This window comes from Scyliorhinus torazame, chromosome 13, assembly GCF_047496885.1.
Source record: "Scyliorhinus torazame isolate Kashiwa2021f chromosome 13, sScyTor2.1, whole genome shotgun sequence".
Classification (NCBI taxonomy): Eukaryota; Metazoa; Chordata; class Chondrichthyes; order Carcharhiniformes; family Scyliorhinidae; genus Scyliorhinus; species Scyliorhinus torazame.
In genome coordinates, this window is record NC_092719.1 from 162,814,640 (window position 1) to 162,836,738 (window position 22,099).

Here is a 22,099-nt window from a genome sequence, read left to right on the forward strand (position 1 = left end):
CAGGCCGTGACAATGGGCCAGGATCGGGGCCGCGTCATCTACACGCGCCAGGCCTTGTCGCCCGCGTAAAAGCGGCGCCGCATAGATGACGCGGCCGGCGCTGCATAACGGGCGTCATCCGCGCATGCGCAGGTTGGCCGGCGCCAACCCGCGCATGCGTCGTTGCCGTCCTCTCTAAGTCCGCCCCGCAAGAAGATGGCGGACGGATCTTGCGGGGCCACGGAAGGAAGGAGGTCCTCCTTCAGAGAGGACGGCCCGACGATCGGTGGGCATCGATCGCGGGCCACCCCACATCTGAGGTACCCCCCGGTGCAGGATCCCCCCTCGCCCCCCCCGCAGGCCGCCCCCCCCCCAGCGTTCACTCACCGCCCACGACTGCAGCGACCAGGTGTGGACGGCGCCGGGGGAACCCGCCGTTTTGGCCTGGCCGCTCGGCCCATCCGGGCCTGAGAATAGCGGGGGTGCCGGAGAATCGCCATTTTGGGTGTCTCCGGCGATTCTCCGGCCTGCGGCCCGCGAAACTCGACCGGGCTGTTCCCGCCGCTTGGGAGAATCGCGGGAGGGCGTCGGACCGGCGTCCCGGGAAATTTTGGCAGCCCAGGCGATTCTCCCAACCGGCGTGGGAGTGGAGAATCGCGCCCATGGTGTCCAGTTCTTGTCGCCTCATTATCGGAAGGATGTGGATGCTTTGGAGAGGGTACAGAGGAGATTTACCAGGATGCTGCCTGGACTGGAGGGCATGTCTTATGAAGAAAGGTTGAGGGAGCTAGGCCTTTTCTCACTAGAGCGAAGAAGGCAGAGAGGTGACTTGATAGAGGCATACAAGGTGATGAGAGGCATGGATAGAGTGGGTAGCCAGAGACTTTTCCCCAGGGTTGAATTGGCTGTCACGAGGGGACATAATTTTAAGGTGATTGGAGGAAGGTATGGAGGAGATGTCAGAGGTAGGTTCTTTACACAGAGAGTAGTGGGTGTGTGGAATGCACTGTCAGCAGAGGTGGAATTAGAGTTACTAGGGACATTTAAGCGACTCTTAGACAAGCACATGGACAGCAGTAAATTGAAGGAGTGTAGGTTAGGTTGATCTTCGATTAGGATAAATGGTCGGCACAACATTGTGGGCTGGTAATCATTGTGGGAAGAAGAAAGCAAGAACATGACTATAATCTGCACTTATTGATGCAGGTGACACGTGATGAAGGATTGGTATTCAACAGCCTGAAATGCAACATCAAAATGCTGCAGATGAATTTCTTCAGTTCTATTCATTCCTGCTGACGTATGTCCCAATTCAAGTAAAATACATGATATTAAAATTATGCCAAATCTTCAAGATACGGACAATCCTTGAAGATGTCAGGGTCACTTTAATTCCTTGTCTCCATACATTTCCAACTTTGCTCAAAAACATTCCTCACTAAGGGAATTGTTATGAAAAGATGTGCTTATCTTGTGGCACAAAGAACATCAGTACCTCCTTCGAACCACTGAAACATTCATTATCAGAAGCATCGACATTGCAATTTTGCAATCCTAGAGAGACAACTACCCTGGAAATAGATGCATCACAGAAAGATCGGAGAGGATGTATATGACAAAAAGGCAAACAGATTGCCTTTGGCTTCAAAATCTGTGTCTGCAACACAATCTAAGTATTCCAACATTGAGCTTTACTATTTGGAATCATGTGATTTATTTCCTGTCTCTTCGGCAAAAGATTAGTGGTAGAAACTGATCGCAAGCTGCTGGAGATAATTTGGTGAAAATCATTGGCCGGTGCACCACCAAGATTGCTGCACCTCTTGATAAAGATTCAAGGATTCGACTGTGAGACTAGGTACAATACAGTTCCCAGGTACAAATGAGGTTCTAAATATTAGACTGTACCAACTAGCCTCTCATCTTGGGTTTATAAGGGACTGGGTTAGGCAGAACCTACCTCCATTTGGCTCGATATTTAAGCAGTCCAGTCAGCTTTCCCTTTGCAGGCCTTGTTATTTTATGATCTTTTGGTCAGACCTCAACAAGTTATAGTATTCGAGTGTGGTGAACATTAAGTCGGGTTCTGCCAGGTGCAATAGTCCTATTATTATTAATACTCTTAAAGCACGGAGGATGGTCCGTCAATTAAAAGAGAGATCTAAACTGACTTCCACTCTTTGTCCAATCCAGGGCTGTCCAGATTTCCCACCGGATCTTAGAGACCATGGGCGGGTTTCTCCGACCCTCCCCCAGCCAGCCGCCCCCCCGGCGATTCTCCGGCCCACGATGGGTCGAGCGGCCGCCCATTTTCGGCCGGTCCCACCGGCATAAATCAAACCAGGTCCGTACCGGCGGGACCTGGCTCTACGGGCGGCCTGCAGAGTCCTCGGGGGCAGGGGCGCGGGGGGTGCCCCCACAGTGGCCTGGCCCGCAATCGGGGCCCACCGATCCGCGGGCGGGCCTGTGCCGTGGGAGCACTCTTTCCCTCCGCGCCGACTGCTGTCAACCTCCGCCATGGCCGGCGCGGAGGATTCTAGGCACCGGCCTAGCCCCTGAAGGTGCGGAGGATTCTGCACCACCTTCTGGGAGGCCTGACGCCGGAGTGGTTCATGCCACTCCTTGGCGCCAGTACAGCCCACCCCGCCGGGTAGGGGAGAAGCCCGCCCTATGGATTCGATACTTGGAGGGCGGAGAGATACAGGCCCAGATTCTCCGATCCCCGGCCGGGTAGAAGAATCCCCTGGGGGGTGGCGCGAATCCCGCCCCGAGGCCGGCTTCCATATTCTCCGGCGTCGCTTTTCGGGCGGGGGCGGGATTCACGCCACGCCGGTTGGGGGCCGTTGGCAACCCAGCAATTCTCCAGGCCCCATTGGGCCGAGCGGGCAACCGTTTTTGGCCAGACCCACCGGCGTGGGTTACGTATGGTCCCACACGGCGGGACCAGGCAGGTAAGTCGGCGGGGGCAGTCTTCGGGGGGGGCGCGGGGATATCCGACCCCGGGGGGGTGCCCCCACAATGGCCTGGCCCGCGATCGGGGCCCACCAATCTGCGGGCTGGCCTGTTCCATGGGGGCATTTCTTCCTTCCGCGCCGGCCCCTGTAGGGCTCTGCCATGGCCGGCGCAGAGAAGAGAACCCTCCGTGCATGCGCCAAACTACGCCGACCCTTCTGCGCATGCGCGAACTCGCGCCATCCCTTCGGTGCCAGCTGGAGCCCCCGATACAGGGGAGAATTCCTCACCTTGGGGGCCGGAGTCGTTCGCGCCGGATTTCCCGCTGGCATGGGGACTTAGTCCCCAGAAGGGAGAATTCCGGCCATAGGCATTTGTAGGCTGGGAAATATGTTCAGCGGTGCTTCCTTATCATCCTTTGAGCAGCCATGCTAACAATTTGATATTTTGAGACATTCCCTTTTTTAAGTATCTGCAACTTTATCCATAACAAGTCAAATTTGAGTCTTGTCTCTCCTATTTTCCCAGTGGAAAAAAATCCTGATTTCTGCAAGCCTAAACAGTTAATTAGCAAGTTTCACGATACCTTGTGCTCTAGATCCTGTGTTTGTACATTGCGTACTTTGCAGTCTTGGGAAAGAGACTTAGCAACTAATATTGATAAGGAGACATGGGATAGTATATGAGATTATGCCAATAATATTTCGGTATGCTATAGAATAAAGGAGACTCCGTTGAAGATACTGTATCGTTTGCAAGTCTGAGACACAGATTTGCTCCTGCTATATCCCCAATGTGCCGAAAGTGTCTGGGAGTCGAGGGTAATTATATACACTGCGTATGGACTTGTGTCAAAATTCAATCCTACTGGTCTGGTGGAGTTAAGGTGGATATTTAACAGAGCTTTCGAATTTGATCCTTAGTTCCTAATTCTGGGTCTTCCAGATAGGAGAATTGTACAACATCCTAACCTTTGCGACTTGTAAAAACACTCTCTGCTTCTGGGTTAGTGACAAGTATCACTGAATTCAAAATTGGTATAAAATAGTCACGGAATGTTCTCCTATGCAATTCTTGACGTCCATGAAGTGTTGGACCCCTGTCTCAAATTTGTAGCCACCACTTTGCCTGACCAGCTCCTGCAAGTTTTCCATGAACCATTTTGAAAGTCATGCTCTCACTGTACATAAAGGTGTGCATCTTGATACGTTATCCTATCATTCTTATTTGGCCTTATCCTCTTCACTCCCCCCCCCCGTTTACTCATTGATCCGATCTATAAATACAGGCACTAGATCTTGAAAACCAATGTTCTGAATTTTTTTCTGTCTTTTTCTGTTCTTATATCTGCAGAAATGTTGTTTGTTCTGCACTGTACCAGTCATGCTTTGAACAATTTGTTGGGTTTTATATTAAAAAAAAGATAAAACTTTAATAAAAATATATTTTCTAAATATTGCAGAGGAAAAACTGAATCTCGGCCTCTATGCTAAAAAGGCAAAGAAACCAATGGTTAAAAAAGCTTGTACTGAAGTGAGAGAGATATGGATGTATAATAAATGAAGGAAGGTGAAGCAGAGTCAAGAATGCACATGTCAGCCAGTGTTACAGTATCTCAAAGCTTTACTTGTGAACCTTAATGAATGTTGGTATTCACAGGGAGAATATATGTCAAAGTTTATCTCTGAATCTGGTTGGCAGAATTTTACCAAGTACCAAGACTACACAAAGGGTTTCATGATGGCTTACAATAATACGCCACAGGAGGCTGTTCAGCCCATCAAAATGTTGCTGGCACTTGGAAGAACGTGTCTCATTCTTTGCAACTTTTTCTCCTTCATGTGTTTATCCAATTCCTTTTTGAAGCTACAATTGAATCTGTATCCATTGCTTCATCAGGCAGACAGAGCAGTCAATATCCTAACCAACTCATTTTAACCAACTCATTGCACAAAAGATTTACCTCATGTCGCCTCTGGTATTCTACCGGTCATCTTCAAACTGTGCTCTCTCGTTATTGATGCTTAAACCAAGGTTTCTCTTTAATTACTCTTATCGGAGCTGTTAATCATTTTTAAACACCTCCATGAAATTTCTTCTTTGTCTTCTCTGTGATGAGGCGATCCACCCAGCTTTCCCACTCTGTCCACGTGACTGCAATCCTCATCCCTGGAGCCACGCCAATAAATTTCTTCTGTATCGTCTCCAAAACCTTTGTGTCCTTCTTAAAATGTGAGGCCCACAACTGGACACAATACATCAGCTGGGGCTGGATTGGTATTTCACATTAGTAATCACTTACTCAAGAGTTTCAACTGATTTATTTTTCAATTATTGTTGGCATCAATGATCTGACCTTTTATAATGCAGTGATGATCCTGGCTCCTCCCCTCTGCACTGACTAATTGCAACATACGAATAATGTCAACCTCTGCAATCAGTGTATGATACATGATTTCTTACATAGGATATACCGCTAAGGCCCAACCAGCCCATGCTGGTGTTATGCTCCTATTGAGCCCCCTCCCCCTCTCCTCGTCTGAGCCTATCATTGTAATCAGCTATTCCCTTCTCCCTCCTTTGCTTCTCTAACTTTCCCTTAAAAGCATCTATACTATCCGCTTCGCTTCCTCTGGTAGCGAGTTTCCGTGCATTGTCACCACTCTGTGGAAAAAAACATTTCTTCAGAACTCCCAATGGATTTCTTGGTGACTTTTTGAAAATGAGAACATTTTCTCTGTATCCATTGTATCGTTATCATAATTTTAAAGCCTCTACCCCTCACCCCTGCAACCCAAAGATGTGCAGGTTAGGTGGATTGGCGCACTAAATTACCCCTTCATTGGAAAAAAGATGATTGTGTACTCCAAATTTATTTAAATTTTTTTTTTAAACAAAACAGTTTCAGACTTTTTCAGTTGCCCAAATGTGTGTATTTTCAATTGTTTAATACTATCGGATCAGAGGCGGACTTACACTTTTAGGGGACCTGTGCTCTTTGTCTTTGTGTGGGCCGCACATCACGTCCTGCCCCCCTGGTGATGTGGTGGGCCGTCCCCAATGATGTCAAACCGTGCCTCCATTGACATTGAGCCCCGCTCCCAATGATAGAAATGCCCTCCTGACCCTGCCAACGCTCAGCTCACACAATGCAAGGCACAGAAACTCAAAATCACTGCTTGACAGAGTGCTGTAGTGCAATTGTCTGGCAGGATTCTGAAGGCCAATAAAGATGGTGGTTACTCACCGGTTATAATTGTCTGCATGTGACACCATGTGACACCAGCATGTGACACCAGCTCAATTGTCTTCACCAACCATTATATCATTGCAGAATATGTTCTCTCTTAGAGAACAGAAATTTAGACTGGAGGAAATGGTAGAGGGATAGATGTTTTAGATTTTCTTGCTTCATCAGTTGTTTGCAATCCATGGCAACTTCGATGGTTTGTCTTCTTTATTTTTTCTTCACAAAATCATCAATCACATCATTGTAGGTAAAATCGAGTAAAGATGCATTTTCGTGTGTCATAATTGCTGAACTTGTCAAATGTTCCTGACTCATTGTACTCGCAGTAAACTTTCACTCTTTTCAATATAGAGAAATATATGTATCATTTGTGACAGGTATTGTTAAAAATATTTTCAGAATGGGTTCACATTTGGAAAGGTTGCTGCAAACCATCACTGACATGTCTGTACTAATCAGCTGGTGATCTCAAAGCACAGAGCTCATCATTACCAATGAAATGAATTCATTGTTTCACTTCACCTTCAAAAGAATTTGTGTCTATATCCTCCCGGTAGAATTCAACAAATCTTTTACTGCAGTGGCTCTTAGCATTCTCATTTGTCGAAAAGCACGCAAAAAAATTCTTCAGTGATTCACTTCTACTCTGCAATTGCACCATTATTGTGTCACAAATAACATTGACAATCTCACTGATGATCTTTTTCCCTTTTAAAGTGATTTCATTGCTTCTAGTGTCATCAAAAAATAACTTCATGTTTCTTGCACGCTTCTCATCAACGTATTCTTTGTTAATGATAGTGCCTCTGCTTCCACTGAGGAACTTCCGTGACAAGACTTTAACTGAGGCTGACAATTGTGAAGTAAGGCCATTTGGCCCATCGAGTCCACTCCACCATTCAATCATGGCTGATTTCATCTCCATTTACCCGCTCTCTCTCCATAGCCCTAATTCCTCGAGAAATCAAGAATTTGTCAACTTCTGTCTTAAAGACACTCAACGTCCCGGCCTCCACCGCCCTCTGTGGCAATGAATTCCACAGACCCACCACTCTCTGGCTGAAGAAATGTCCCCTCATCTCTGTTCTAAAGTGACTCCCTTTTATTCTAAGGCTGTGCCCCCGGGTCCTAGTCTCCCCTGCTAATGTAAACAACTTCCCTACGTCCACCCTATCTAAGCCATTCATTATCTTGTAAGTTTCTATTAGATCTCCCCTCAACCTCCAAAACTCCAATGAATATAATCCCAGGATCCTCAGACATTCATCGTATGTTAGGCCTACCATTCCTGGGATCATCCGTGTGAATCTCCGCTGGACCCGCTCCAGTGCTAGTATGTCCTTCCTGAGGTGTGGGGCCCAAAATTGCTCACAGTATTCTAAATGGGGCCTAACTAATGCTTTATAAAGCTTCAGAAGTACATCCCTGCTTTTATATTCCAAGCCTCTTGAGATAAATGACAACATTGCATTTGCTTTCTTAATTACGGACTCAATCTGCAAGTTTACCTTTAGAGAATCCTGGACTAGGAGTCCCAAATCCCTTTGCACTTCAGCATTATGAATTTTGTCACCGTTTAGAAAATAGTCCATGCCTCTATTCTTTTTTCCAAAGTGCAAGACCTCGCACTTGCCCACGTTGAATTTCATCAGACATTTCTTGGACCACTCTCCTAAACTGTCTAAATCTTTCTGCAGCCTCCCTACCTCCTCCATACTACCTGCCCCTCCACCTATCTTTGTATCATCGGCAAACTTAGCCCGAATGCCCCCCGTCCCGTCATGTAGATCGTTAATATATAAAGAGAACAGCTGTGGCCCCAACACTGAACCCTGCGGGACACCACTCGTCACCGGTTGCCATTCCGAAAAAGAACCTTTTATCCCAACTCTCTGCCTTCTGCCTGACAGCCAATCGTCAATCCATGTTAGTACCTTGCCTCGAATACCATGGGCCCTTATTTTACTCAGCAGTCTCCCGTGAGGCACCTTATCAAAGGCCTTTTGGAAGTCAAGATAGATAACATCCATTGGCTCTCCTTGGTCTAACCTATTTGTTATCTCTTCAAAGAACTCTAACAGGTTTGTCAGGCACGACCTCACCTTACTAAATCCATGCTGACTTGTCCCAATCCGACCCTGCACTTCCAAGAATTTAGAAATCTCATCCTTAACAATGGATTCTGGAATCTTGCCAACAACCGAGGTTAGGCTAATTGGCCTATAATTTTTCATCTTTTTCCTTGTTCCCTTCTTGAACAGGGGGGTTACAACAGCGATTTTCCAATCCTCTGGGACTTTCCCTGACTCCAGTGACTTTTGAAAGATCATAACTAACGCCTCCACTATTTCTTCAGCTATCTCCTTTAGAACTCTAGGATGTAGCCCACCTGGGCCCGGAGATTTATCAATTTTTAGACCTCTTAGTTTCTCTAGCACTTTCTCCTTTGTGATGGCTACCATATTCAACTCTGCCCCCTGACTCTCCTGAATTGTTGGGATATTACTCATGTCTTCTACTGTGAAGGCTGATGCAAAGTACTTATTTAGTTCCTCAGCTATTTCCTTGTCTCCCATCACTAGATTACCAGCGTCATTTTGGAGCAGCCCAATATCTACTTTTGCCTCCCATTTGTTTTTAATGTATTTAAAGAGACTTTTACTATCATTCCTAATGCTACTGACTCGCCTACCTTCATAATTGATCCTCTTTCCTTATTTCTCTCTTTGTTATCCTCTGTTTGTTTTTGTAGCCTTCCCAATCTTCTGACTTCCCACTACTCTTTGCCACATTATAGGCTTTCTCTTTTGCTTTGATGCATTCCTTAACTTCCTTTGTCAGCCATGGCTGACATGTGTGATCCATATGTGATTGTAGCATGTTCCACTAATGCGGTGAAACCGGAAAGAAGGCATACAAGTTTTGAATAAAGTCAAATGGATGAACGGCTGCCTCACAAGATTCAGCTGTTGCATTGCAGATTAAATTCAAGGATTGCCGGTGCATGGGATGAATAATGCACAGCGGTTTGCATTGTTCAGTCTAATTTGTAGACTTGATTATTTCCTGTCATATTTGTGGCATTGTTGAAGGTGTGCTCACAACAATTTTTGACAACCTACTTTTGGAAGGATTTTCAAACCGTTGTCTCCAGGCACTTCAAAGTGTGAGATTATAGCTGAACAAAACAGATACATCACTCTACAGCTTTTCCATTGCTGGTCGCTTACCTTAAAATTAATGTTAATTGGTCCACATGGCTCACATCTGGTTTTGAATCAACTATCATGGAATAGTATTTGACATCTTTGACTTCATTAGTGAATTGATTGGTTTCTGAGTCACTCTGCCATTCTAGTGACAAAGTCATCATCGGTTCCGTGCGTTGATAAGTTGGTCTTCCCTGAGCCACAATATTGATACATTTTCAAATGTTCTTTGGGAAGCTCATCAAATTCAGAGACATTCAAAGCCGGCTAAAAAATTACCTCTTCGACTTGACACTGAAGACTCATCGTGTTCTCTTAAATATGGCGTGGCACGGTAGCACAGTGGTTAGCACTGTTGCTTCACACTGCCGGGATCCCGGGTTCGATTCCCGCTTGGGACACTGTCTGTGCGGAGTCTGCATGTTCTCCTTGTATCTGCGTGGGTTTCCTCCGGGTGCTCCAGTTTCCTCCCACAAGTCCCAAAAGACGAGCTGCTAGGTGAATTGGACATTCTGAATTCTCCCTCTGTGTACCCAAACAGGGGCCGGAGTACATAGAACATACAGTGCAGAAGGAGGCCATTCGGCTCATCGAGTCTGCACCGACCCACTTAAGCCCTCACTTCCACCCTATCCCCATAACCCAATAACCCCTCCTACCCTTTTTGGTCACTAAGAGCAATTTATCATGGCCAATCCACCTAACCTGCACGTCTTTGGACTGTGGGAGGAAACCGGAGCACCCAGAGGAAACCCACGCAGACATGGGGAGAATGTGCAGACTCCGCACATACAGTGAGCCAGCGGGGAATCAAACCTGGGACCCTGGCGCTGTGAAGCCACAGTGCTAGCCACTTGTGCTCCGTGCTGCCCCGAAGTGTGGCGACTAGGGGATTTTGACAGTAACTACTTTTCACTGTTAATGTAAGCCTACTTCTGACAATAATAAAGATTATTATTATCATTATTATTATTAGTCCCAAAGAAGACAGCAGTTTGACTGTGGCAAAAACACGTCTCAGCACATTCCTCCAATAAGAACACTCCTTTTCAAACTAAGTCGATAACGCAGAATCAATTCTTCCAGATGATTTACATATTTGAATAAATGCACACATAGCTTTAATATGACTTTTGGAAGTTTCATGATCAGCAATATCTCTTCCAACATTTCTCCAGTTGGAGTACCTGGTTGACAAATTATTGTTTCCGTTTACTAGGGTAAGGGAATTATTGGCAAACATAACAATAGACTGCATTAGAGGTCTCCAAAAAATAATCAGCCAATTTCTCCTTTCCGTCATGCCATTTCTCTTCACCCTCAGAAAATGGGACTCGTGAAGACTTCTAAGCTGCTTTCAGCCTCGAACTTCAAACTTTTTTCTCAAATTTCCCATGTTACCTTTGTTCTCTGGTCTATTTATCAGAAAATATTCAATTGTACCCAGTGGAACAGATTTTGGCCATAAGGCAATGTCTTCAGGGTAGGTTTCTTTCCTCACTTCAGAAGCAGAAAAATGAGTTTGAACAGTATCTTGAAGTTCTCTTCCCATTTTAGAGTTCACTTGTCCTTCTTGTTCACATTTTTCAGGCGATGTGTTGTCTCCGGAAATCGGTAGGTCGAAGTCATCAGACAAGTCACCAAAACCTTCAGTGGATATTGTTGTTGGGGATGAATGTGCAGTTAGGGAACTGCTCAAACCTTCAAACCTTTTACAGTAAAGTGCCACATTTTTTTATTGCTTTGCTGCGTCCTCTTTCCTCGTTTCCAACTTTCTGCATTTTTGACTTCTAGATTCATAGTGTCACTTCATATTGACTAGGATGATCTGTCTTGATTTCAGTGGTTCACAAATAAGTCGCCCATTGTTTAAGCTGCTCAAAACCAGACAAATTAAACAAAGCTTATGGAAGAGTTGGGAGGGGGATTGTCTTCAGAAATTGTGACAATAATTGGTGTGAGTGTGAGCCGGAGTTCACTGTCAAATTCCTACAAGAGTAACTGGCTGCTAGAAAAAATATTCGGGAAAGCTATGGTGCCAATGGTCAAGGATATCATAAAAGACAGCGGCATCAATTCGAGAAATGGCAGTGAATTCAGCATGCTAAAACAGGAAGAAACAAGGGGCGGGATTCTCCCCTACCCGGCGGGGCGGGGAGGTTCCGGCGTAATGGAGTGGCGGGAACCACTCCGGCGTCGGGCCGTCCCAAAGGTGCGGAAGTCTCCGCACATTTAGGGGCCAAGCCCTCACCTTGAGGGGCTAGGCCCGCGCTGGGGTGGTTTCCGCTCCGCCGGCTGGCGTGAAAGGCCTTTGGCGCCACGCCAGCCGGCGGCGAAATGTCTTCGTCGGGTGACGCAGGCGCGGGAGCGTCAGCGGTTGCTGACGTCATCCCCGCACATGCGCAGTGGAGGGGGTCTCTTCCGCCTCCACCATAGTGAAGACCATGGCGAAGGCGGAAGAAAAAGAGTGCCATCACGGCACAAGCCCGCCCGCGGATCGGTGGGCCCCAATCGCGGGCCAGGCCACCGTGGGCGGCACCCCCGGGGCCAGGTCGCCCCGTGTCCCCCCAGGACCCCAGAGACCGCCCGCGCCGCCTTGTCCCGCTGTTCAAAAGGTGGTTTAATCCACGCCGGCGGGAGAGGGTTGACAGCGGCGGGACTTCGGCCCATCACGGGCCGGAGAATCGCCGGGGGTGGGCCCGCCGACCGGCGCGGCGCGGTTCCCGCCCCCGTCGAATCTCTGGTGGCGGAGAATTCGGGACACGGCGGGGGCGTGATTCACGCCAGGCCCCGGCGATTCTCCGACCCAGTGGGGGGTCGGAGAATCGCGCCCAAGATGTTGGTTGCTGTCCAGCCCTCTCGCTCTCAGCGCTGCCTGGCTGCCCTCTGACTCTGGTCGAGTCGCCCCATCCCTGCTGACCGCTGATACCTGATTCCCTGAAAACCACTGCACCGGCGCTTGCCTGGCCTTCTTCGCACCTCCCAACTGCTGCTCTGCTCACCCCTCAGCTCTCGCTCAGGTGGCCAGACCTCAAGCCTCAACCTTCAATGACCATGTATGCTCCAGGCTGGCTGCCTGGCTCTGCTATTGGCTATCTACCCTAGCCTCTGTTCTTTGTTTGGTTGATTGCCTGCCCGCCCGCCCTCCTCAGCCCTGACCTGGAGATCGAGAGTCCCCCGCCGCTCCCCTTGATGGCCGTTGACCAGTGCCTCCTCCTTGCCTCGCTATAGGCGTTGCAGGCTCTCACACTCCGAATGTTAGATCGGTGACCTCACTTTTGTCTCAGGCTGCCCACTGAGCTGAATGCCAGAAACCAGCCTTGCACCTTTACTCACTGAAAGTCCAGAAACTTCACACCAATTCAAGAGATCCGTGTCTGAACTGTCTTCAGTCTCCACCACCTCTCAACGCCTGGCAAATGTTTTTCCCACTCTAAAGGGGCGGTCATTAATCAGAGCCGATGTTGTTCTGTGTTGCCTGCAGATATGCTCTTGAGCCCATCAGCAAATTCAGGGCCACCAGGCTCAGTATGGATGCCCCCCCCCCCTATTGGCCAGGGTCCCTCACTGCACCATTGTGTGTTTCATTGAAAATCTGTATTGGGTGGACCCATATCTGCCTCTATATATAATGAACTTGCATTTCACAAATAATTACAGTGAAATTGGGATTTAATGACAGCTGAATGAAAATAAAGGCCGGAAAACAAATAAGTCACAAATCAAAATGTGCGTGCAATATCTTTGATAGAATTAACTATAAAAATGTTTATGTAGATTGGCATTGCATCTTCTCTCCATTACTTCCCCTCGCCCACACTGGCCTCATCACTGACCCTTCACAAGCTTTCTCATGTACCCTACCCAGCAAGCATGGTGACTACATTACAGTAATTAATTCTGTCAGAATGAAGCCAGCATGTTTTAAGGGGGCTGTGCATTTCACCTCCCTTCGTCGCTGTGACTCTGTGTGGACCTGTTTCAGGTTTAAATGTTGTGACAGTTCCCAGCTGTGCTTAGAGCTTTTCTCTTTTCACGTCAGTCCATGTGACCTTTCCTGAGTTAACTCTTATTTCACTCTCCAGCTGTGCAGTAAACCTTAGCTTTCAATTCTGAACAGTACAAACATTTTTCAATTAGCATTTTCTGTAAGGATGCTTTTTAATGAAAATAAATGGTGATTGTGTTTGAGCCCAGCAATTTAAGTTATTTCAAAGCCCAACTTTTGATTTTGCACTGTGGATTGAAGTTCATGATTAGTCACTTGATATTTAATTCAGGTATTTCAAAGACACTGGATTTACTACTTCTAAAACGGTTTCTCTTCTGCAGCTGGGGTACCCAAGGTGACTTTACCAGCACACACCCACTTCCTGCAGTAAAGGTGAAACTCTTCACAGAGAGTACTGGCGTGTTGGCCCTGGAAGACAAAGAGCTTGGGCGGGTAAGTGCTTCTTGCTTCCTGCAATTAATGATTTATGCCAGTGAGACAGTGCCAAGTCCATACTGATTGCATTTAGAGTCTGCAGCGAAAGAGGTGCTTTGCAGTACCAATTGCACAGTCTGATACATCTCTCCAAATCTCTCTCAGAAAATAACAAATAAGTAGGAACTGCCTTTACTTCCTAAAGCTATTAAAAACATCTTAATAGGGAAGCAATGAATGCATCTTGTACAAGGGACTGATCTTCTGTTCGGAGATCAGTGTAATACTGAATACTGAAGCTGCTCGTCAGTAAATCTGCCACTTTAATGCTTGTCTGTTCACCCACACCCCCTCCCACACAGAATGTTTTTAAGAGCCTTTAACTCATTACTTTATGAACCAGACCACTTTGACTGGAAGGTCTTTAAAATATCCTGACGTTCATGCTGCCGATATGAGAACATTTTTCCACCTACCTCGACCCCTATCTGTGGAACTACTGGCCTGACTTAAAATCAGTTCAGGATTTCCTTTCTGCGATGTTTAAGGACATTGGTAAATAAAGCATACAATCAATGTTGACTTATTTTTCACACACTGGGGGTGATTTTGAGCCTGCCTGTGAAAACCTTGCATGGGCTCAAAATCCCGAGAGAATCAAAATTGTCTCCGGTGTGATTGTGTTTTGAAATTTTCAACCCCCTTTCCAGTGGAGTGCTCTGCGGGAACCTCAGAATATTCAACCAGCGCTGCTATGGTGTCACGCTGGCGTAGTTTACAATAAATTTGGTCAGGCGTCAGGCAATCGAGGGGATCCCTCCAGAGGCACAGAAGTTGTTATAGCTCCAGGGAGGTAGAGGGATATGCCCAGGCAGTGCCTTGGCACTGTCCCCGAGCACAGATGCCAGGTGATTTGCGAATGCTAGGGATTGGGGATGCCAGCAATGAACGTGTGGATGTCGGACTGGGAGCGGGGGTGGGGGGGGTTTAGTATCAGAGGATTCCACTGCCGTGAACGGACGGAGAATCTCGCCCAATATCTTTCATAAAATTTAATTCTTAGCCGGTCTCTGGACATGCACTGCTTAGCCCAGTTTTCAATCATGAGGATGGCACCACCTGCCGAACATGCATCTGTGCGCTAAAATCACATAGAGACCCTGGGCTGGATTCTCCCAAAATGGGACTATGTCTCCACGGTGGCGTAAAAACTCTGGAGTTTTACTCTGGAGATTCCTGCAAAAAAGATGAGCTGATTCAATGCCCTGCAGGGGGCTAGCAGGGACCCAGAGTAATTCACGCAGCTTTAGCTGCAGACACAGGTCCCCGCACTTCCAGGTTTGAGTCCACGCATGCGCACAGCGGTGTCCTCCAGTGGCTGCGCCGAACGTCATGGCGGACTCGGACCGCGGAGGCAGATTGAAAATGTAGACCCCCCCCCCCCGATCGGCCGTGCGCCTGAAGATCTGACCGCGCAGATATTGACCTATAAGGCCCACCCCCGCCCCGGTGTCCGATCACCCGATCCCCCACCAGGGCGGTCGCCCCGCAGCCGCCACACGAGCATCCCGACCGGCAATAGCAGGTTAGTTCCACACCGTCGGGAACTCGGCCGGTCGGGAGCGGAAGATCACTGGGCTGGCCTCTGTCAATGGGCCCCCAGCCGTGGGGTATATTTCACGATCACGCCGATTCTCGGGTCCCAGTGAATCGCTGGACTGACACTGAACCCGATTTTGGCGTGAAATTGGATTCTCTGCAGCCCCGCGCCAAAATCGCGTGATGCGACCATCAATTCACACGAGACGAAGAGTTGAAGTAAACAGAGGTTGCATCAATTTAATCAGCTAGAAATGTGCCTGCCTGCGACTGCTCTGTACTGAGTGCCGCCTACAGGCTGCAGCTCTATATGCCTCCCCTGAGGGGGCGGAGCCACAGGCAGAGCCCACAAGGGCACCAACATAATACAATACAATGTAATGCAATTACAATGGTGAGTGGTAGCAGTAATACATTCACCACATCGCGTTCGCCGCGGGGCTGCGGAGAATCCAGCCCCCTATTTATTATGTTAAAGGACCCTGACGTTTCCATATGTATGAGGCCCTTGACTGGAAACACCGAAAGCTTCCAATGTTGTCCAAATCCCATCTGTCCGATTGCTGTGGAGTGTGAGTGCACCGGAAACAGAAAAGTTTGCTCAATTATGAATTCCCTCCCTGTCCTACAGACCCCTTGTTGGGAGTTAGTGGGGGAGGTTAAAAGTGGTTCTTAAATTTACGACATTCTATTCATCCCAATTGGCAAGTAGTAATAACTTAACATATGGGTTAGAATTTTGTAACGTTACTAAAAGGGAAAGAAGTGATATTCCAAATATTTAGAGTACAATCGTCTGTGATGATGATTTCCAATATACACTGAAGATGATGCACATTACAGACAAGAATGAAAGAAAGTGTGCATTGAAATGAAAGAGAAGATAACAGTTCAGAAAGACAGAAAAAGTAGAAGATGAACAGAAAAAGAGAGATAATTTGGGAAGAAGTAGAGAATCTCATATCTGCAAGCAATGACATTGGTGAACAGTAAATATCTTTCGATTGTCAGCTATGTTGTGGGTATCAATGCACTGAGTCAGTCATTTACGTCAAATAATGCAGATGCTAGGAATGGACAGTATATTCATCAGCATCTCATAAAATCGTAAAGCACAGAAGACCATACAGCCTGTTGTGCCTTTGATGGCATTCTGACAGAGCTATCCAATTAGTCTGCCTCCCCTGCTCTTTTCCCATAGCTTTGCAATTTTTATTTTCTTTTGTAGCTTGCGATCCAATTCCCTTTTAAAAATCGCTCATTGAATCCACTTCCACCACCCTTTCAGGAAGTGAATTCCAGGTCATAATGGCTCGCTGAGTTTTAAAAAAAGAAATTCTCTCCCTCTTCCCCCTAGTTTTTTTTGCCAATTATTTTAAATGTGTCCTCTGGTTCTGGACCCTTCTGCCAGTAAAAACAGATTCTCTCTGTCTGCTCTCATCAAAGGCCCTCATAATGTATAGCACCTCGATTAAACCTTCTGTGCTCTGTGGAAAACAATTACATCTTTCTCGTCTTTCCTGAAATTTTCATCCGTGGTATAATTTTTACAAAGCTATTCTGCACCCTCTCCAAGGCCTTCCTGAAGTGCGCTGCCCAGAAATGGTCACAATACCCTAGCCGAGGTCGAACCAGTGACCTGCATCTGAACCAGAAACTGGGTTAGTCTGTCCATAAATGCACAGCACAGGTGCCATTTCAGGAAAATTGACTGTTTTGTCCAATGATGAGGAATAATCAGAATGCAATGTACTTTTCTGCGGTGCATATTTAAAATGCCAATTAAAAAGACGAGTCTCGCATACATAATAAAGATTTGCAATCAGGATGGAGCAGTATTACGGTGATTATTTAATCACAGATGAGTTGTCTGCATTGCAGATGTGTTGCTGTTTCAAAAACAGTAACTAATTATCCTCAAGCAGAATACAAAGGATACAGACTCGTCCATCCAGTCATTGGGAAACCACCCAGTAACATATAGAGCCATAAGTCACAGGCATTACCACTGGGAAGGCCACCGAGATGCAGTTGTAGTCAGTAGTCACAGACAGAGCCAACAACGCAGAGGCAGAGACAGCAGCAACACGCAGAGATCCCAGTACATCTATAATACAGATAAAAATAACAAATTGAGAGATTCATCAATGCAGATGTAAGGGATAAGTCAGTAAAATGCAAGGATACATATAACAGACATCGGGACAGTTGAACACCGAAGCCAATAACAGACATATGCCACTCGAAGACATTGACACAATTACAATTGTAGCAGAGACATTTTTTTTTAAAATTCCAATTAAGGGGCAATTTAGTGGGGCCAATCCACCCACCCTGCACATACTTGGGCTGAGACCCACACACACATGAGGAGAATGTGCAAACTCCACACGGACAGTGACCCAGGGTCGCGATCGAACCCGGATCCTCAGTGCCATGAGGTAGCAGTGCTACCCACTGCGCCACCGTACCGCTCTATAGCAGAGACATAAGCCATAGATAGAGGCAGCAGGAACAATAACTTGTATTTATATAGTGCCTTTAACAAAATAACATATCCCAAGGCATTTCACAAGTGCATTATAAAACAAAATATGATACCAAGCGACTTGAGATATTAGGGCCTATGACCAACAGCATGGCCATAGAGACAGCTTTTAAGGAGTGTCTTAAGGAAGAAATTGAGTGTTAGGCAGAGATGTTTAGGGAGGGAATAACAGAGCTTAGGGTCTAGGCAGCTGAAGACATAGACATCAATGGTGCAGTGATAAAAGCTGGGAATGCTCAAATGTGCAGAGCTAAAGGAGCACAGATATTCTTAGCACTGTAGGGTTGGAAACGATGAAAAATATAGGGAGGTGCTAGACCACGGAGGTTTCGGAAATAAACATGAGAATGTTAATATCCAGCTATTGTGTAGTTAGGAGCCAGGTAGGTCAGTGAGCACAGGTAGGATGGAGAAATAGCATTTGGTGTGAGTGGGAAGCCACAGTTCTAGTAAGAACAAATGTTGAGTTTGAAGAACACTTTTTGTAACCTTAGTAACCCCCAAAGTGCTTTATAGCCAGTGATGTACTGAAGTGTAGTCACTGTTGTAATGTAAGAGAAATCCCAATAACTAACAATAATAATAGGCAAAGTCGAGCAGAAATAAATATTTCATGTAACACATTAAATATTTGCAACTGTTATCTCATTATGTAGTGTCAGGTCCCAGGACTCACTGGCAAGATAAATATGCAATATAATAGATACCAGTCTAAGAATCAGCGTCAAATTTTCAGTGTGAGTTTCTCTGGGTGGGGTGAGGGGCACAAACACTCTCTCTGCCCTATCCATGGCAACTCATGTCAGCCTTTGCCCCTTTACCCAACCCCATGGCCCATCATACCTTCCACTCCACCTCATGAGCCCCGATCCACCCCCATGGCCCCCCCCATACCTTGCTTGCCGACTTAAGCCCAACCCACGACAAATCATGACCCCCTCACTCATCCCCATAGCCCTTTATGGCCCCATATCAACTTCATACCAATTCATACCAACATATACCACCACCACTAGCCCTTACACCCTGAATGCCAACTCACCCAGTATCTATCATGCACAACCACGCTGCAATGAAATAAAATCAAGTTTTAAGTACCTTTTATTACTTCATGATATTATTTTAAATTCTCATTGTTAAAAGTTCTTGCAATGCAAGTAATTCCCTTCAAGTACTTAATCCCTGACATAAACAACATTTCCTTCAAATACTTTTTCCTTTAGTAACGAATAATTTGTATTCATACCCCCACGTCAAAGACAGGTAACCACTTATATTTATATTTATAAAGTGCCTTTAAGTAATAGAGCATCTCAAGGCACTTCATAGAAGTTCTATAAAACATGATGGGCCATAACTTCAGAGCTACAGGGTGTAATAAGTGGGAGGTATCCCAAAGTTGCACTGGGGAACATAACCACTCCCCATCACACCCTGGAGGTTCCCAAGTAAGGATTACACCACAAATTTCTGCGAAGTGCAAACGTCCTCTGGGCAGTGCCCTTGCACTGGGAACTTAAATCGCCAATTTTTGGATTGTACATACCCACACAGATTTTCCCACAGGAATCACCTCACATCCCCTCAAAGTCCCAGGGGACAACCCCAATCCCCAGCTACAACCGCCGCCCCCCCCCCCCCCCCCCACACCAACTGGAATGCCCCGGCCTTCAACTACCTCCCCATGCTCCCCCAAGGCTCAGCCTAACTGGACTCCCAGCCCAAGGCCCGGCCTAGCCTAAACTGAACTCCTCCACCCCCAGAGCCCACCAAGGCATAGCATGACCTCCCTCCACCTGCCAAAGGCCTGACCCGACCCAACCCCCTCTCATTAAAGGCCCCCGATAGGATCCCTCCACCCACCAAGATCCGACCCCATGCCCCCACCCCTTACGACCCGACGTGCCCCAAATCCTACCCACTTACCTATGCACTTACCTTGTTGTCGGACCTTGAAACTTACCTGGTTTACAGCAGCCAGTGTCATTTAAACATGGTCGTGGCTTACTTACCTTTGACACTACAGCCCTCGATAGTAGGCTCCGGGGACATGGTGCTCTGCCCAGGTCTCGCCCAGCCATAGTCTGAAGTCAGGTGAGGTAGGATCAGCTAGAATTTCAGGTAAGAATATTCGAGCGGAATAGCAATCCGCCTCAATTGCCACTCAATCGGAAGTTATGGTGTAATATGACACTGAGAGACATGAGGAGATATTAGGGCAGGTGACCAAACGCTTGGTCAAAGAAGTAAGCATTAAGGAACATATTAAAGAAAGGAAGAGATGTAGAGAGGCGAAGAGGTTTCGGGTTGGAATCCCAGAGCTTTGGGCCTTGGCAGCAGAAGACATGGCCATCAATAAGCGATTAAAATTGGGCATCTCCCAGGAGGCAGAATTGAAAGAGAGCAGATATTCTGGAACATTCTGGGGCCTGAGAGTAAACCAAGCCATGCCAGGGAGGGATTTAAAAACTAAAGTGAGAATTTTAAAATCAAAGCTTTGCTTAGCCAGGAGTTAATATAACTCAGTGGGCACAGGGTTGATGGATGAACCGAACGTGGTACAAATTGGGACAGGGGCAGCAGAATTTTGGATGATGCCAAATATATGGAGATGCAACTTGGGAGGTTACCCAAGGATGTGCTGGAAAAGTCAAATCTAAAGGTCACAAAGTGTTGGATGAGTTTCAAGGCAGATAGCTGAATTGGAAAAATGACTTATTCTGTACAGTGGTGTCCACGTACTGAAGTAACTTGCTGTTGTAAATGTATAAAATGCCAATTAGCAAGGTCAGCCACGCGGGTATATAATTAGAAAGCAGATGGGGGAAAAGAAGTTGACAGAAACGAAGTTGACAGAAACAGTTGTGAAACTAGGGCCTTGTCTTTAAGATGATTGATTTCCTGCTCCTGAGAAACATTTCTTGGTCTTGGAAGGGCCGGTACAGAACCACAACTTACCTCAGCAGACTGAGCCGAAGGAATGCATAATAGACAGAATTCACAGACCGAGGAACAGCCCAAAAGACAGCCTCAAATGTCATGAGCACCACTCCTCCACTCCATCATTCTGCTTCCCCTCCTGATTAGGATTTGTAATGGACTTCAATGGGGCAGATTGGTTCAGGTGTGGCTTTTAGCCCCCGGCCCATCATGATTCTGGTTTCATTCAATCTCACCCCAGGAACTTTGGCCCTTGATACAGCAGTAACAACCATCAGAGCAATAGAAACAGATCAGACAGACATATGCACAAAATAACAGGAAGCCTGAAACAGTAGTAACGGGTCGACGGACGCAGGAGTAACAGGCTGACAGGCACAGTGGTACCAGGCAGATGGACACAGCAGTGACAGACAGATGGACACAGCTGTGACAAACAGATGGACACAGCTGTGACAGACAGATGGACAAAGCAGTGACAGACAGATGGACACAGCAGTGACAGACAGATGGACACAGCAGTGACAGACAGATGGACACAGCAGTGACAGAAAGATGGACACAGCAGTGACAGACACATGGACACAGCAGTGACAGACAGATGGACACAGCAGTGACAGACAGATGGACACAGCAGTGGCAGACAGATCGACAGCAGTGACAGACAGATGGACACAGCAGTGACAGACAGATGGACACAGCAGTGACACACAGATGGACACAGCGGAAATGGACACACAGGCACAGCAGTAATGGACACACAGGCACAGCAGGAATGGACAGACGGACACAGCAGGAGCAGATAGATGGACACAGCAGTAACAGACAGATGGACACAGCAGTAATGGACAGACGGACACAGCAGGAGCAGACAGATGGACACACCAGTAACAGACAGACAGGCACACCAGTAACAGGTAGATGGGCACAGCAGTAACAGACAAATGGACACACCAGTAACAGACAGATGGACATACCAGTAATGGGCAGACGGACATACCAGTAATGGACGGATGGACACAGCAGTAATGGACAGAGGGACACAGCAGTAACGGACAGACGGACACACCAGTAACGGACAGACGGGCACAGCGCTAACAGACAGATGGACACACCAGTAATGGGCAGACGGACACACCAGTAACAGACAGACGGAAACAGCAGTCATGGACAGACGGAAATAGCAGTAACAGGCA

The 22,099-nt window shown here is 47.0% G+C and overlaps 1 protein-coding gene across 1 annotated transcript in view; it reads left to right on the forward strand.

Moving 5' to 3' along the window:
- Window positions 1–22,099, forward strand: part of LOC140387635 (calcium-dependent secretion activator 1-like) — a 452,144-nt gene that overhangs the window by 116,508 nt on the left and 313,537 nt on the right. Inside the window, exon 4 of the mRNA XM_072470830.1 lies at window positions 13,723–13,834. Within this exon, the coding sequence (XP_072326931.1) occupies window positions 13,723–13,834 (112 nt within the window). The remainder of the gene's footprint in view (window positions 1–13,722; window positions 13,835–22,099) is intronic.